This window comes from Xiphophorus maculatus, chromosome 14 (assembly GCF_002775205.1).
Source record: "Xiphophorus maculatus strain JP 163 A chromosome 14, X_maculatus-5.0-male, whole genome shotgun sequence".
Classification (NCBI taxonomy): domain Eukaryota; kingdom Metazoa; phylum Chordata; class Actinopteri; order Cyprinodontiformes; family Poeciliidae; genus Xiphophorus; species Xiphophorus maculatus.
Window position 1 is genome coordinate 20,813,067 of NC_036456.1, and position 16,474 is coordinate 20,829,540.

General features: G+C 45.8%; 1 protein-coding gene across 3 annotated transcripts; it reads left to right on the forward strand.

The window, feature by feature from the left end:
- The first annotated feature begins 945 nt into the window (after positions 1–945).
- Positions 946–15,476, forward strand: LOC111610930. Of its 3 annotated transcripts, none has more exons than XM_023346069.1 (9): positions 946–1,242; positions 2,890–3,234; positions 3,315–3,650; positions 4,457–4,567; positions 4,733–5,059; positions 6,836–7,162; positions 10,474–10,800; positions 12,057–12,386; positions 15,151–15,476. In XM_023346069.1, the coding sequence occupies exons 1-9, from the start codon at positions 1,200–1,202 to the stop codon at positions 15,240–15,242; spliced, it is 2,238 nt and encodes a 745-aa protein (XP_023201837.1). In that variant the 5' UTR covers positions 946–1,199; the 3' UTR covers positions 15,243–15,476. The 3 variants fall into 3 exon arrangements, 2 of the variants coding, with proteins under 2 accessions (XP_023201837.1, XP_023201838.1); XM_023346070.1 differs by having other exon boundaries at positions 2,890–3,162; XR_002753816.1 differs by lacking the exon at positions 15,151–15,476 and having other exon boundaries at positions 10,474–11,915; positions 12,057–12,136.
- The last annotated feature ends 998 nt before the right edge of the window (positions 15,477–16,474 follow it).

The window sequence follows — 16,474 nt, forward strand, 5'->3', positions numbered from 1 at the left end:
GCGGTTGAAACCATCCTGAGGTTAATGTTGAGTTTTGTTTCACTTCTAGGAAGTTACTGATGATTTGAGCCATTAGTGAGGAAACTTTTATAAAGCACTGTGGAGCCCTGCTAGTCTCGCGGTAATTAGTATCCAAAATGTTTATTAAAACCAAAATTACAATATTAATCAAATCGTTCATATCTGCATTCACTTCAGTTGATTTAGTGTGACGTCATGAATCAGCTTTCTAAACGGAGAAAGCTGCACAGTTTCAGAAAGATTCATGTTCATTCCAGGCTGTCCGTGTTAACTTGCTGCGTCAGGGAAGTGAGTTTATAAAGTGCTAATAACAATTATAAATATTAATCTGAACCCACAGTAACTGTTTTAAACAGAAGCCTGTCATTAGGTGTTATTTAGCAGAACTCGTCAAAGAGTTACCTGGACCGGTGAAAAGACCAGTTATGGTTCTGAGTGATGAGAAATTAGAGAAATCAGAATATTTCTCAGTTTTCATCATTTGTTCTGGACATTTAAAGCTCTGAACGTTGTGAGTGAAAACAAACATAAAAATATAAACTGCTGCTGCGGTTCTGATTTGGGACCTGCAACAAGCAGTTAGTGGAGCATCAGAGGAGACCCAACAGAACCAGGATGGTTCTCTAGGACCAGTTAGAGAAGCAGACTGGAACCAGTGAGACTCAGAGGTTCAACTGGAATAATATTTAATAAGATTGATGTTAGCCTTGGACTTTAGGCCTTTTTCTTCTCAGATTTATTTTCCACAAAGCAGCTCCTGCTCTCACATCTGACAATAACATAAAACCAAGAAGGAACTTCTCAGGTCAGGCTGGTTCTGATCCAGTTCTGATGGAGAGAGCTGCTCTCTCTATCAGCCTGAGTTCATCCAATCAGAGCGCAGGAAAGAGGCCAGCAGGTCACCTGACCCACTGATGACGAGGCCTTTATTAAATAAATCACAAACTGGATCAACAGGAATGAAGCTATGAGGAAACTGAAGCTCCTCGCCTTTCCTCAGAACTGAACTGGACCCAACAGAACCGGTTCAGCAGAACCCGAAGCAGCCAATCAGCTGAGAGTCCAGGGCCACTGGGAGGATCTCTGGTTCCAGTTCAGACGGTGATCTGGTGACAGAGGAGAGCAGCTGATGAAGAAAACCTCTCAGTTTGTTCTGGTTTCTCTCTGAGAGGAAGAGGATGATGATGATGATGATGATGATGATGATGGTCCTCCTGCTCGGTAAGGCCACCTTCCTCTCTCTGCTCCTCATCCTCTCTGGAAGCTGCTGATCAGCTGGTGATCACAATGACTGATTATTGATTTAACTTTAACAAAGACTTGAATAATAAATAATCATCTTTGGATGTTTTTCCTCATAAAGTCGCTTCATAACGTAAAGATGTTGAAGTGAAGCTAAAATGAAGCTCTGTGGTTGTTGGGTCGACTCTGATCTGGATCATAAAACCAACATAAAGCTGCATGACAGGAGGAAATGTTTGGGGGCGGGGCATCAACAGGAAGTGTTTGGGGGCGGGGCATCAACAGGAAGTGTTTGGGGGCGGGGCATCAACAGGAAGTGTTTGGGGGCGGGGCATCAAAAGGAAATGTTTGGGGGCGGGGCATCAACAGGAAATGTTTGGGGGCGGGGCATCAACAGGAAGTGTTTGGGGGCGGGGCATCAACAGGAAGTGTTTGGGGCGGGGCATCAACAGGAAATGTTTGGGGCGGGGCATCAAAAGGAAATGTTTGGGGGCGGGGCATCAACAGGAAATGTTTGGGGGCGGGGCATCAACAGGAAGTGTTTGGGGGCGGGGCATCAACAGGAAGTGTTTGGGGGCGGGGCATCAACAGGAAGTGTTTGGGGGCGGGGCATCAACAGATGAACCATAAAGACAGAGAGCAGAGATTAATAACTAAACCAGCCTGTTCTATGTGGACGGCTTATTTATAAAAATGTTTTTATGAAGAGGGTGAAGGAGGCTCAGTCACATTATTATTCTCTGTATTAATAAACTCCAGTAAGGGCTGAACAGTGGTGCAGTGGGTAGAGCTGTTGCCTTGCAGCAAGAAGGTTCTGGGTTCGATTCCCAGGGTCTTTCTGCACAGAGTCTGCATGTTCTCCCTGTGCATGCTGGGTTCTCTCCGGTTCTCCGGTTTCCTCCCAGAAACACGACTGTCAGGTTAACTGGTTCCTCTGATTTCTCCCTGTGTGTGTGTGTGTGTGTGTGTGTGTGTGTGTCTCTGTGTTGCCCTGCGATGGACTGGCATCGCCAGTTTAACAGAAGTTGTTTTTTAGAGGGAAAATAAAAAAGAACAATGTTATAAAAACAATAGAAATATTATTTGTTGTTCCACCATGGAGACATTTCTGTGTAACAGCAGCAAAGTAACAATATATATATATATAAAATATATAAAACAGAATAAATAATAAAAAGGTTAAAATGCCAACATAAATACTGTGCAGTTATTAAAAATAAAAGCTGCACTATGTTCAACATTCGTAAAAATCTTTAATTAAAAATGTGCAAGATGTGAATGTTTGAACATGAAAACAATTTCTAATAAGAGACGATAAAAACGATGCAGCAACTGTAAAGAGTTGAGAAGGATTGAAGTTCAGAAAAACCATTTTGTGATATGATGTTGAACCGATAATTAACTGATTCTGCCAGTTTTTGTTTTAAAAGTTTAAAATATGAGTTTTTAATAATAATATAGTTTTTGTCTGTAAACGTCTTCAGGAGAAATGAAAGGTTCTGACACATCGGCGTTGTTGGGGTCAGATCGTCGTCCTGACTGAACCCAGGAGGTTTTCACCTCTGACCTCATCCAGCTGCGTCCAGCTGACTCTCTGCTTGACTCGTCTCTGCGCTTTGTCCTCAGTTTCCCAGCATGCCCTGTGTGGGGTGGTAGAGGTCACCGTGGGGTCGCAGTCTGTCCTGCTGCCCTGTCATTACTCTGGCATCGTACCTGAAGAGCCCGTCGTCACCTGGACCACTGGGGACGTGGGTCCCGCCTGCGTCCACCTGAGACGGGAGCAGGACGACCTGAGGACGCAGCATGAGCGGTACCGGGGCCGGACACGCATGGCGCCCGGGGCGCTGGACTCTGGCGACTTCAGCTTGACCCTGAGTGACCCCCGATCCGCCGACCAAGGTACCTACACCTGCAGCCTGAGCGACGGGAGAGGACGCCGCACACTCAGGGTCAGTCAGCTTAGGGTCAGAGGTGAGCAGGGTGAGCTCCAGGTCAAAGGTCACCAGGTCTCTAAGCTGGCCTAGTGAGAGGTGATCATGTGATCTCCCCAGACGACCAGGTGGAGGTGAAGACGGTGGAAGGAGCCGATTCTGTGGTCCTGCCCTGCAGAATGCCGCCTGATCTGCCCGGCGACAGCAGAGTGGAGTGGACCCGCTCAGAACCAGAACCTCTGCTGGTCCACGTGTTCCAGAACACGAGCCGACCCGGAACCAGGCAGGATGACCTTTACTGCAGCCGCACCCACATGAAGCAGGACCTGCTGCGGACCGGCGACCTCAGCCTGACCCTGAGGTTCCCCACCGCCTGGGACAGGGGGCGCTACGTCTGCACCGTGTACCGCGGCGAGGACGTCCTGAGCCGGGCTGTGGTACTGCAGCACGTCACAGGTCAGAGGTCAACCTTATTCTGTTCTGATTGATACAGAAACTCAACATAAACCTTGAATAAAGTTTTACTTTTGGGCCGAATATAGATCCAGTTTTCTGTGAACCTCTCAGGGTTAGGGTCAGGGTTAGGGTCAGGGTCAGGGTTAGGGTCAGGGTTAGGGTTAGGAAAAAAGGTTTTAGCCTGCTCCCTAAAGGGAACAGGAGCTGCGCGGTCCGTCCTTCTCCATGTCCCATCAAAGTGCGTGCGGGTAGGGGGACGCTGTTTGCGTTTCCTCCCATACCGCACCACCTGCCACTCGTTCTCTTGCCACATTTCCGTTATGTTTCCCGTTAGGCTTTATTACTTAAAAAATATATGTGAACTATAATTATTTGTTTATATATAATCTGTATTTATGTTATTATTATTTTTATGTTCTAATTAGTTATAATTATTTTTTTATTGTCTTTATTATTTTTTTTTTTATTGTCTTTAGTATTTTTTTAGGAAAAAGAAGAAAAAAGAAAAAATGAAAAAAAATGAAAAAAATTGAAAAAATAAAAAAATTTTTGTTTTACAAAATTAAATGAATTTATTAAATAAATGTGTGCCAATCGCAACGTTTCGACTTTTTAATGAGTCTTCATCAGGCAAAGGCACACAAGAAGACTGTTCTGTGTTAATGTTCGTCTCTGTCTCGCTGTTGCTCACAAAATGCCACTCAAAACCCTAACCCCTAGCCACTTGAAAAGGTCACAGAAAGGTCACGCAGTGTGAAACTGTAACGCATTCAGTTCTGCATGATGTTTGTCTCGTGTCTCTGCAGAACAGTTCCCCCTGCAGGCTAAAGTTCTGCTGGTTCTCCCGGTTCTCCTGCTCGCTGCTCTCTTTGCCTCTGGCGCTCTTCTCTATTATTTTCGACACTACATCCTGTCAGGTGAGTCTGTCCTGCAACCAAACCACAAACTCAGCCAGTCGGTCGATGCCAAAGAAATGTGAAGCCCGAACCCAGTTTTCAGTTCTGTAGTGAGTCGGACAGAAAGTCCTCGGCCGGTCCGAGCCTCAGGGCGGCTGCTGATGCTGTGCTCCGTTTTCCTCCCAGTCTACACGGTGAAGGTGGATGCAGGGGCGGAGTCTGTCCTGCTGCCCTGCAAATCCAGAGTCCGTCTGCCCGAAGACGCCAAGGTGGACTGGAGGACCAGCACCAACCTGAAGGTTCACGTGTATCTACAGGGTTGTGATCGGTCGGAGGAGCAGCACCGGGCTTACCGCAACCGGACCCGGATAAACCAAGACCCGCTGAAAACCGGGGACCTGAGTCTGACGCTGCAGCGCCCCCTAGATGTGGACGGAGACACCTACACCTGCATTGTCTGCAGCGGAGAGGGACACATCCTGCTGAAGAAGGATGTGAAGCTTCGTGTCAGAGGTACAGGAACACTTTCAGGCGTCCGACCCAGAAATGCTCCACCGGCAGGAAACCCCGAGGTTCATCCTGACCGGTTAATGGGTTAGTTAGTGGGTTGGTTGGAAATACAAACAGCTGGTTTTGTAAAGTCCATTTCAACCTTTTTCTTTAAAGGTCTTTGGCATTAGAGCCGGATCGTAAAGAGAAACTGATTCCACAACCCAAAGTTTAAACCCAGGATCCTCTGATTCCACATCTACAATCTAACTGGCTCAGGTTGTAACAGGAAGCAAGATTAGTTACCATGACGACACAGATGGTGCACAGCTCTACATTATGATGTCACCAGGTGACGTCACCCAGTTCTATAGCACCCAGTTCTACATTAACCAGTTCTACATCAACCAGTTCTACATTAACCAGTTCTACATCAACCAGTTCTACATTAACCAGTTCTATATCACCCAGTTCTATATTAACCAGTTCTATATCATCCAGTTCTACATTAACCAGTTGTACATCAACCAGTTCTACATTAACCAGTTCTACATCAACCAGTTCTATATCATCCAGTTCTATATCATCCAGTTCTACATTAACCAGTTGTACATCAACCAGTTCTACATTAACCAGTTCTACATCAACCAGTTCTATATCAACCAGTTCTACATCAACCAGTTCTACATTAACCAGTTCTACATCAACCAGTTCTATATCAACCAGTTCTACATTAACCAGTTCTATATCAACCAGTTCTATATCAACCAGTTCTATATCAACCAGTTCTACATTAACCAGTTCTACATCAACCAGTTCTATATCAACCAGTTCTACATTAACCAGTTCTACATCAACCAGTTCTATATCAACCAGTTCTATATCAACCAGTTCTACATCACCCAGTTCTACATTAACCAGTTCTATATCACCCAGTTCTATATCAACCAGTTCTACATCAACCAGTTCTATATCAACCAGTTCTACATCAACCAGTTCTACATTAACCAGTTCTATATCACCCAGTTCTATATCAACCAGTTCTACATCAACCAGTTCTATATCAACCAGTTCTACATCAACCAGTTCTACATCACCCAGTTCTACATTAACCAGTTCTATATTAACCAGTTCTATATCACCCAGTTCTACATTAACCATTTCTATATCACCCAGTTCTATATCACCCAGTTCTACATCACCCAGTTCTACATTAACCAGTTCTATATCATCCAGTTCTACATTAACCAGTTCTATATCATCCAGTTCTACATTAACCAGTTCTATATCATCCAGTTCTACAGTCCTTCATTGAGAGAAGAGATTTTAAAACCAGATGTAGTTTCACTAAACTACCATCTCCTGCTGGTTCTGGTTCTGGTTCTGCTCTGCATCCAGAACCAAACATGGAGAAGCAGCTTTCAGCTTCTATGCATCATGAGTCTGGAACAAACTTCCAGAAAACTGTAAAACAGTTGAAACACTGAGGTCCTTTAAAACCAGCTGGTTTAGAAACATCGACCAACATATTGATGACTGTGATGATGTCACTGTGATTTAACCAATTTCTATAGAAACACATTAAACTCCATCATCTGCTGAAAACAATAACATCACATTCCATAATGCCAATATTAAATGTTTCAGAGTTTTTCTGTCCTGATGAAACATGTTGGTTAAAAACCAGAAAACTACCAACCTGCCTGTTTCTCTGGCAGAATTTCAGTCTTTACCGTCTTCATCATGTCCTCAGAGCTGCTGCTGTCTGTCCAACTCACCTGGTCCTCTGGTGTCTCTCAGTCCCACAGGTGGAGGTGGAACCAGGGGCGGAGTCTGTCCTGCTGCCCTGCAGAACCACAGAGAATCTGGATGGAGCCGTTAAGGTGGAGTGGAGGGACAGATTTAACTGGACGGTCCATGTGTATCAGGACGGTTCTGATCAGCCTGCAGATCAACACCGGCTCTACAGAACCAGAACCAAGATGGATGAAAACCCGCTGAGGACTGGAGACCTCAGTCTGACTCTCAGATGGCCCAGTGATGGAGACAGTAACACCTTCACCTGCAGCGCCTCCAACAGGAAGGGAGAAAAACTGATGGAGAAACAAGTGAAGCTGCAGGTCACTGGTGAGTTAAATCTGATATCATTTCAGAGGATTAACTGGTTATTGTCTAGATGTAACTAGTTCTTATGGACCTGGTAACAAACAATATCAAACTCCTACATTTCATGCGGCTGGTTCAGGTTTGGACCAACAGCAACAATAATCTGTGTTTTGGAGAAACGTCTGAACAGCTGATATTGTTTTTAATCGGCTGATTTAGGTCAATAATATGTACAATATGTTCAGTTTAATAAAATATGTTCAGTTTAATAAAATATGTTCAGTTTAATAAAATATGTTCAGTTTAATAAAATATGTTCAGTTTAATCAAATATGTTCAGTTTAATAAAATATGTTCAGTTTAATCAAATATGTTCAGTTTAATCAAATATGTTCAGTTTAATTCCCACCAATAGTTGTTTGCCAACAACCTCGAGATGAAGAGCTGCTTCATACGACACTGAGCCAATGTAGTGATGTAGTGACAGTGCGTTCTGCTCGTCACGCTTCTGTTCCCATGGTGCAAAAGGAGATCTAATCGATTCATTGGCTTTTCTGAATTGATATTAACCTTCTTCCTGATGCTGCCTTCTTCCTGACGCTGCCTTCTTCCTGACTGCCTTCTTCCTGACGCTGCCTTCTTCCTGATGCTGCCTTCGTCCTGACACTGCCTTCTTCCTGATGCTGCCTTCTTCCTGACTGCCTTCTTCCTGATGCTGCCTTCTTCCTGACTGCCTTCTTCCTGACGCTGCCTTCTTCCTGACTGCCTTCTTCCTGACGCTGCCTTCTTCCTGACGCTGCCTTCGTCCTGACGCTGCCTTCTTCCTGATGCTGCCTACTTCCTGACGCTGCCTTCTTCCTGACTGCCTTCTTCCTGACTGCCTTCTTCCTGACGCTGCCTTCTTCCTGATGCTGCCTTCGTCCTGACACTGCCTTCTTCCTGATGCTGCCTTCTTCCTGACTGCCTTCTTCCTGACGCTGCCTTCTTCCTGACTGCCTTCTTCCTGACGCTGCCTTCGTCCTGACGCTGCCTTCTTCCTGATGCTGCCTTCTTCCTGACGCTGCCTTCTTCCTGACGCTGCCTTCTTCCTGACGCTGCCTTCTTCCTGACGCTGCCTTCGTCCTGACACTGCCTTCTTCCTGACGCTGCCTTCTTCCTGACGCTGCCTTCGTCCTGACGCTGCCTTCTTCCTGATGCTGCCTACTTCCTGACGCTGCCTTCTTCCTGACTGCCTTCTTCCTGACTGCCTTCTTCCTGACGCTGCCTTCTTCCTGATGCTGCCTTCGTCCTGACACTGCCTTCTTCCTGACGCTGCCTTCTTCCTGACTGCCTTCTTCCTGACGCTGCCTTCTTCCTGACGCTGCCTTCGTCCTGACGCTGCCTTCTTCCTGATGCTGCCTACTTCCTGACGCTGCCTTCTTCCTGACTGCCTTCTTCCTGACGCTGCCTTCTTCCTGATGCTGCCTTCGTCCTGACACTGCCTTCTTCCTGATGCTGCCTTCTTCCTGACTGCCTTCTTCCTGACGCTGCCTTCTTCCTGACTGCCTTCTTCCTGACGCTGCCTTCGTCCTGACGCTGCCTTCTTCCTGATGCTGCCTTCTTCCTGACGCTGCCTTCTTCCTGACTGCCTTCTTCCTGACTGCCTTCTTCCTGACGCTGCCTTCTTCCTGATGCTGCCTTCGTCCGGACACTGCCTTCTTCCTGACGCTGCCTTCTTCCTGACGCTGCCTTCGTCCTGACTGCCTTCTTCCTGACTGCCTTCTTCCTGACGCTGCCTTCTTCCTGACGCTGCCTTCTTCCTGACGCTGCCTTCTTCCTGATGCTGCCTTCTTCCTGACGCTGCCTTCTTCCTGACGCTGCCTTCTTCCTGACGCTGCCTTCTTCCTGACGCTGCCTTCTTCCTGACGCTGCCTTCGTCCTGACGCTGCCTTCTTCCTGACGCTGCCTTCTTCCTGACGCTGCCTTCGTCCTGACGCTGCCTTCTTCCTGATGCTGCCTACTTCCTGACGCTGCCTTCTTCCTGACTGCCTTCTTCCTGACTGCCTTCTTCCTGACGCTGCCTTCTTCCTGATGCTGCCTTCGTCCTGACACTGCCTTCTTCCTGATGCTGCCTTCTTCCTGATGCTGCCTTCTTCCTGATGCTGCCTTCTTCCTGACTGCCTTCTTCCTGACTGCCTTCTTCCTGACTGCCTTCTTCCTGACGCTGCCTTCTTCCTGATGCTGCCTTCGTCCGGACACTGCCTTCTTCCTGACGCTGCCTTCTTCCTGACTGCCTTCTTCCTGACGCTGCCTTCGTCCTGACTGCCTTCTTCCTGACGCTGCCTTCTTCCTGACTGCCTTCTTCCTGACTGCCTTCTTCCTGACGCTGCCTTCTTCCTGACGCTGCCTTCTTCCTGACGCTGCCTTCTTCCTGACGCTGCCTTCTTCCTGACGCTGCCTTCTTCCTGACGCTGCCTTCGTCCTGACGCTGCCTTCTTCCTGACGCTGCCTTCTTCCTGACGCTGCCTTCTTCCTGACGCTGCCTTCTTCCTGACGCTGCCTTCTTCCTGACTGCCTTCTTCCTGACTGCCTTCTTCCTGACGCTGCCTTCTTCCTGATGCTGCCTTCGTCCTGACACTGCCTTCTTCCTGATGCTGCCTTCTTCCTGACTGCCTTCTTCCTGACGCTGCCTTCTTCCTGACTGCCTTCTTCCTGACGCTGCCTTCGTCCTGACGCTGCCTTCTTCCTGACGCTGCCTTCGTCCTGACGCTGCCTTCTTCCTGACGCTGCCTTCTTCCTGACGCTGCCTTCGTCCTGACGCTGCCTTCTTCCTGACGCTGCCTTCGTCCTGACGCTGCCTTCTTCCTGATGCTGCCTTCTTCCTGACTGCCTTCTTCCTGACGCTGCCTTCGTCCTGACTGCCTTCTTCCTGACGCTGCCTTCTTCCTGACTGCCTTCTTCCTGACGCTGCCTTCGTCCTGACTGCCTTCTTCCTGACGCTGCCTTCGTCCTGACGCTGCCTTCTTCCTGATGCTGCCTTCTTCCTGATGCTGCCATCTTCCTGACGCTGCCTTCGTCCTGACGCTGCCTTCTTCCTGATGCTGCCTTCTTCCTGATGCTGCCTTCTTCCTGACTGCCTTCTTCCTGACGCTGCCTTCGTCCTGATGCTGCCTTCTTCCTGGCTCATGTTACGCTCATTACTTCCCAGAATCACTCAGAGAGTAAAGCTGGTAGGTGTGAAGGACAGCAAGGCTGGAACCAGTCCAACATGTTGGACCTTCACCCAGTCAGAGGAAATGTCCTCAGAGCTGCTGCTGTCTGTCCAACTCATCTTGTCCTCTGTTGTCTCTCAGTCCCACAGGTGGAGGTGGAACCAGGGGTGGAGTCTGTCCTGCTGCCCTGCAGAACCAGAAAGAATCTGCCTGGAGACGTTAGAGTGGAGTGGAGGGACAGAGACGACAAGACGGTCCATGTGTATCAGAACGGTTCTGATCAGCCTGGAGAACAGAACAGATCCTACAGAACCAGAACCAAGATGGAGGAAGATCCACTGAGAACTGGAGACCTCAGTCTGACTCTGAGACGACCCACTGACGAAGACAGCAACATCTACACCTGCAGCGTCTCCAAAGGGGACGGAGACATCCTGATGAAGAAACAAGTAAAGCTCCAGGTCAAAGGTCAGTGGGGTCAAAGGTACCAGTACTGGAGCTAACTTTTGTTTCTGCTCCCCAACTTTTCACTCAAATGTAGAAGTTGCCACTGTGGGATTTTAATTCATTAACAGAGGGAGACAGACTGATGAGGTGATGCATGCAGACACAGTGTCCTTTATTCCCTGGGTCAGCAGCAGCAGCTAGCTTGGCCAACGTCAACAATCAGGACTATAAGACCTTAAAATCCATCAGTTATGCTGCAGGTTTTAAATACATTTAACACAACAGTCTTTAGTGCAATGTGGCAGAATAGTTTTCTAAGAACATTAAGATGAGAATCTTAGATTTTTCCTGCAGCGCCTCCTCATGGTGCTTCTGATAAATGTTTTCTCTGATGTCAGGTCTGTAGCCCTGTTAGCGCCAAGATGTCTGATTATTCTCATGTCCTGCTGTCTGTCTGTCTGTCTGAGCTAAAGAATCAATCTGTACATGAACTCTGGAGAAAACCTGCCGCTGCTGTGAACCAGTGGAGAGCTCTCTGCTCCTCTCTGGTAACATTTACAGTCAAAGTTACAGATTTTCTCCGATATGGTCTGATGTGCTGCGTTTTATCTCCTCTGCTGCCAGTGGGATCAGCCTTTGAGAAGAAGTTTCCATAGCAACAGATTGTAAAAACCAGGGTTCAGTCCTTGAATGAGGCGTTCAGCTTGGTCCACATGGGCAGCTACCCAGGGCGGCATCTTGTGGGGGCAGCATGAGAGGCTAGACCTTCAAGGATTTTACACATTTACACAAGTTTGTCTTGTAAATGAGACAATGAGTTTCAAGAAATTTCCCAATATAAATACAGGAGTAATAACATTTCTGCCACAGTTAAAGGACCTTTGGTTAAACAAACTTCAGGTCTCAAGTTTTCCAGCTAATCCTCCATGTTTGGAGAAAATCTTCTTTCTGTCCTGCAGGTTAGGAGAAAAGGCTCCACATGTGAGTCTATGGGTCCCAAAGGTTAAAGGTGGTGCTTCTTGGTGAACTACATTATATGTAACTTTTGTGATGTTAACAAAGATGTCGTCTCACACTATGAATGCTGGGAGATGTGGTCCAATCAGTGTGTTTGGGTAAATGGACGTTCGACACAAGTAAGAGTAAAGAAGCATTTAGTAAAATGGCAACTCAAGACCATAACTTCTGATTTAATATTTATAATATCATCAAACAGAAAAAAAATAAAGTTATGTGAAAATATAATCCTAAATATATATTTGTCTTTCTTCTCTCAGTCTGTCAGGTGGAGGTGAAGGAGGGGGCGGAGTCTGTCCTGCTGCCGTTCAGAACAACACCTGACCTGCCTGGAGACGCTACAGTGGTGTGGGGACGTATTGATCCAGAGCCAAAAATGATCGTTCACATGTACTACAGCAGTTCTGATCAGCCTGATGACCAGGATGAGTATTTTAGTACCAGAACCAAGATGGCTGACAACCTGCTGACATCTGGAGACCTCAGTCTGACTCTGAGGCGTCCCACAGTGAGAGACAGTGGACAGTACGAGTCCTGTATAGAGAGTGGGCAGATCTGGAGAAAGAAAAAGGTTCTGCTTAAAGTCAAAGGTCAGTTTGTCTCGTTTTGATTATGTCTTTCTGAACCATAGTTACCTCAGTGGCTAACCCAACAGAAAATAACCCAACAGAAAATAACCCAACCCAAACTAACCCAGCCCAAACCAAACTAATCCAACCCAAACTAACCCAACCCAAACCAACCCAAACCAAACTAACCCAACCCAAACTAACCCAAACCAACCCAAACCAACCAAAACTAACCCAATCCAAACTAACCCAACCCAAACTAACCCAAACTAACCCAACCCAAACTAACCCAACCCAAACTAACCCAACCCAAACTAACCCAACCCAAACTAACCCAACCCAAACTAACCCAATCCAAACTAACCCAACCCAAACTAACCCAAACTAACCCAACCCAAACTAACCCAACCCAAACCAACCCAAACTAACCCAACCCAACCTAACCCAAACCAAACTAACCCATTACATTAGGTAACAATACTACATGTTAAGATAAAGTACTAGCCTAACTATTAGACAGTCATCTCCGTCCCCATAAAACACTCTTTAATATACATAAAAAGACGTTAATTAGACATTAAGATATTAAATATTTGGTATAGTTTAATTTAATGGTTAAGGCATTTATCTATTAATTATTAAAACTAAATATATAGAATTTAGCTAGTAGGTTAGCTAGCATTAAGTTTTAAGTCACTATAAATGTCAACTATTATACTGTATCTTTAATAGTATATATTACAGATATATACTGTATATATATCAGAGATGTGCGGTCAGGGGGGGCAAGTGAGGTGGAGCCTCACCTGACAAAAGGAAAAATATAATAATAAAATAATTTATATTATATTGCTATTTTCACTCTGTGGTTTGTAAGATAAAGTATTTATTTTTCATTTAACTTAACCAATTTTTATGATTTTTTCTTCAAAATCTGTGAATTTTTGCATTTTGCCATTCAAACACTCAGCAGGTGAAGCAGCAGCAGCAGCTGAGCCTCACCTGGACTGATCAACCTCTGACTAACTGCACTGGCTGCTATTCTATGAGACCAGGATCCTCCTGTCTGAACACAGCTAATAAAATGGTTAAAAACATTTAATGTCTGAACTGATTGTCCATCATTTAGCTTATATATATAATGTTCAGTGTTTTTGTCACCAGCTGTGTGTGTGACGTGTTTCTGTGCTGAGCAGCATCAGAAACCAGAGAACAGACTGGAGGTGAGGCAGGCAGGCAGTTCTCTGGCCTCATGGCAGGGGGCGCTCATGATCCCAGACACTGAGACTCCACAGAGTAAGAGACAGTAACAGCGAGCTAGCCATGGAGCTAGTCGTGGAGCTAGCTGTGGAGTTAGCCGTGGAGCTAGTCGTGGAGCTAGCCGTGGAGCTAGTCGTGGAGTTAGCCGTAGAGCTAGTCGTGGAGTTAGCCGTGGAGTTAGCCGTGGTGCTAGCCGTGGAGCTAGTCGTAGAGCTAGCCGTGGAGTTAGCCGTGGAGTTAGCTGTAGAGCTAGCCATGGAGTTAGCCGTGGAGTTAGCTGTAGAGTTAGCCGTGGTGCTAGTTGTGGAGCTAGTTGTACAGTTAGCCGTGGAGTTAGCCGTAGAGCTAGCCGTGGAGTTAGCCGTGGAGTTAGCTGTAGAGCTAGCCGTGGAGTTAGCCGTGGTGCTATCCGAGCCGTGGAGCTAGCCTTGGTGCTAGCCATACAGTCAAGTGCAGCGATATATTTATAGTTTTCTCCTCGTACCACAACAATCACTTATTAATAATCACAAAATAAACATTAAACCTAAAACCAAACTACTGAACAGACTGAATGTTTTGCTCTTTGTGGTTTTTTGTGGCGTTGTTGTCAGTTGCTATGGCAACAAGTCTGTGCGTAGCTGCGCTGATGGTTTTGAGTTTTACTTTAACGGTTTTTCTCTTTGCTGTTTAGCATGAAATTAATATCTACACGTCCAAGTTTGATTAATGAACTGAGTTATTCTGCGGCTGTAGATGTAGAAATAGTAGATTTGTCTTTTTGCCCTCCAGCCTGAAATTTCCTCATGTAAACAACAACAACATGCAGGGGGTCAATATTTGTAAATGTTTTTATGATTAAGTCAGAACCTCACTGATTTATAATATATATCTTTAGGTAGATATCTCTCAAAGTACTGTCCAGTAAAAAGTTATAGTTTTTAAGTAATAATAATAATAATAGGGTATTAAGAATTACTAAATAATGAAGGGATACTAATTTAAAACAATTAGACAACATATCCAGTACTGAAGACAACCTGTAATTTTTGACAGCCAGTAAATTGAATCAAAATAATTGGTGGTTTTTGTGAAAGTAACCTGCAGACCAGCTGCGTTCCAGGAAGCATTGGGTCATTTCTGAGTTAAAGTACTTTGACCTTGATGGAAAGTCTCCTGTAGGACATGGAATGACCTTGAAACAACATTTAGGTCCAGGGAAATAAACCTGGAACTCTGGGATTATAACCTTTATGTAAAGTAAAACTGAATTTATGTTGAGATTACACACTTTATTATTTTTTTCCTCAGTAAGTTTTGAAGGATAAAATGGAAATGAATGGAAATAACCAGTAAGTACTGGGAGAGGCCTCCGATGATATGAAAGCAGTTTTTCTTTTCATGTCAAATATCTATTATTGATTTCTGTTCAGTTCACACAGAGGAACTGAACAGAGGAGGTTCTGTGTGAACTGAGCAGATCGTCTCCAGCTGATTGGTTGTTTCTGGACTCTTGTCTCTAACTTGTCCTCTGTCTCCTCTGCAGGGACTGTCCCGGTCCAGGACCAGCTGGAGGACATCAGGACCAGACGTGGTTCTGGTGATCCGACTCCTCTCATGACTGAAGAAGCTGTCTGATCGACATATTGATCATTGACTGTAAATCCATCTGACTTTGGATCAGAGTGAAATCTCAGGATCTGGCAGGATGAAAACTATTTTTATTTGCTCAGTCTTAGTGGGGATCGGTACCAGGTTGGTGAGGTGTGACCGCTAATCGACCTCTGACCTCTGGTCATTCAAATCTCGGTCTGGATTTGGTTGAAGTGAACTCTGGTTTTTACCCAGAATGCCCAGGGCATTCTGGGTAAAAACAACCAAAGCTAAAGTGTTAGCCTAGCGCTAGCAGCAGAAATGGCTCCTGATCTTCAGCCAAAGACTAAAGAGAAATCCTCCAACACTAAAATCTGACGCCTCCATCTTGTTTCCATCTGGTGAAACAGGAAGTTGCTCTCAGTGTCTTCAGAGGTTTTTGTGTCGTTTCCTTCAGTGGTTCTTGGTGCAGCGCCCCCACAGGCCAGGAGGGGAACAGGTTGGTTTGACTCAGAACCACAGCAGCTGGAGGTGGAGCAGATGCTCTGGTTCCAGTAGAACCGGGTCGACTGGACCATCAGGAGGGAAACAGCCTTGGTTTTGGAACCCAGCAGTATTTTGTGGTGGATCTGCACCAGGCCCATGTCACAGACTGGTCCTCTGAAAGGACTGATTCAGATTTTTTAGGTGAAGTCACATCTTCAGAGTGGTGGAGAAACTGAACGGATCCACTGGGCCTGAACAACTATGAGGCCTAAAAAACACAGAAATGTCTCCAGACGTTTTCTGTGTTGTGGGCTGAACTCCAGCGGACGGCTGAGTCGCTGCTGATGGGCTGCGAACACACAGCAGATGATCTGAAGATATTATTTTCCAAAAAGTTACTCAAGTAAATGTAACTGAGTAAATGTAACTAATTACTTCCCAACTTCGTGTTTCATGTACAAATAAATGTTTTCCAATAAAAAAAAAAAGTTTATGAAATGAAACTCAGAGGAAGATGGACACGGTTAGAGGTGGAGGACATGGCAACAAACAGATAACAGGAAATTGTGATTTTCTGATCAGGAACAGAGAAAAGAACATTATTCTACAATATAATATCACAAGGAACGTATATTCTTAAATGAAGCGGTACCGCACCAAGTCACTGTTGGCCTTTAATAAACACCAAGAAGAAGAAGAAGCTAATCTGCAGCTCTGTCCTTTGTTTGCTGTTGGACGTTTTGGACTGGAATCTACCTGGAATCCACCTGGAATCCACCTGGAATCCACCT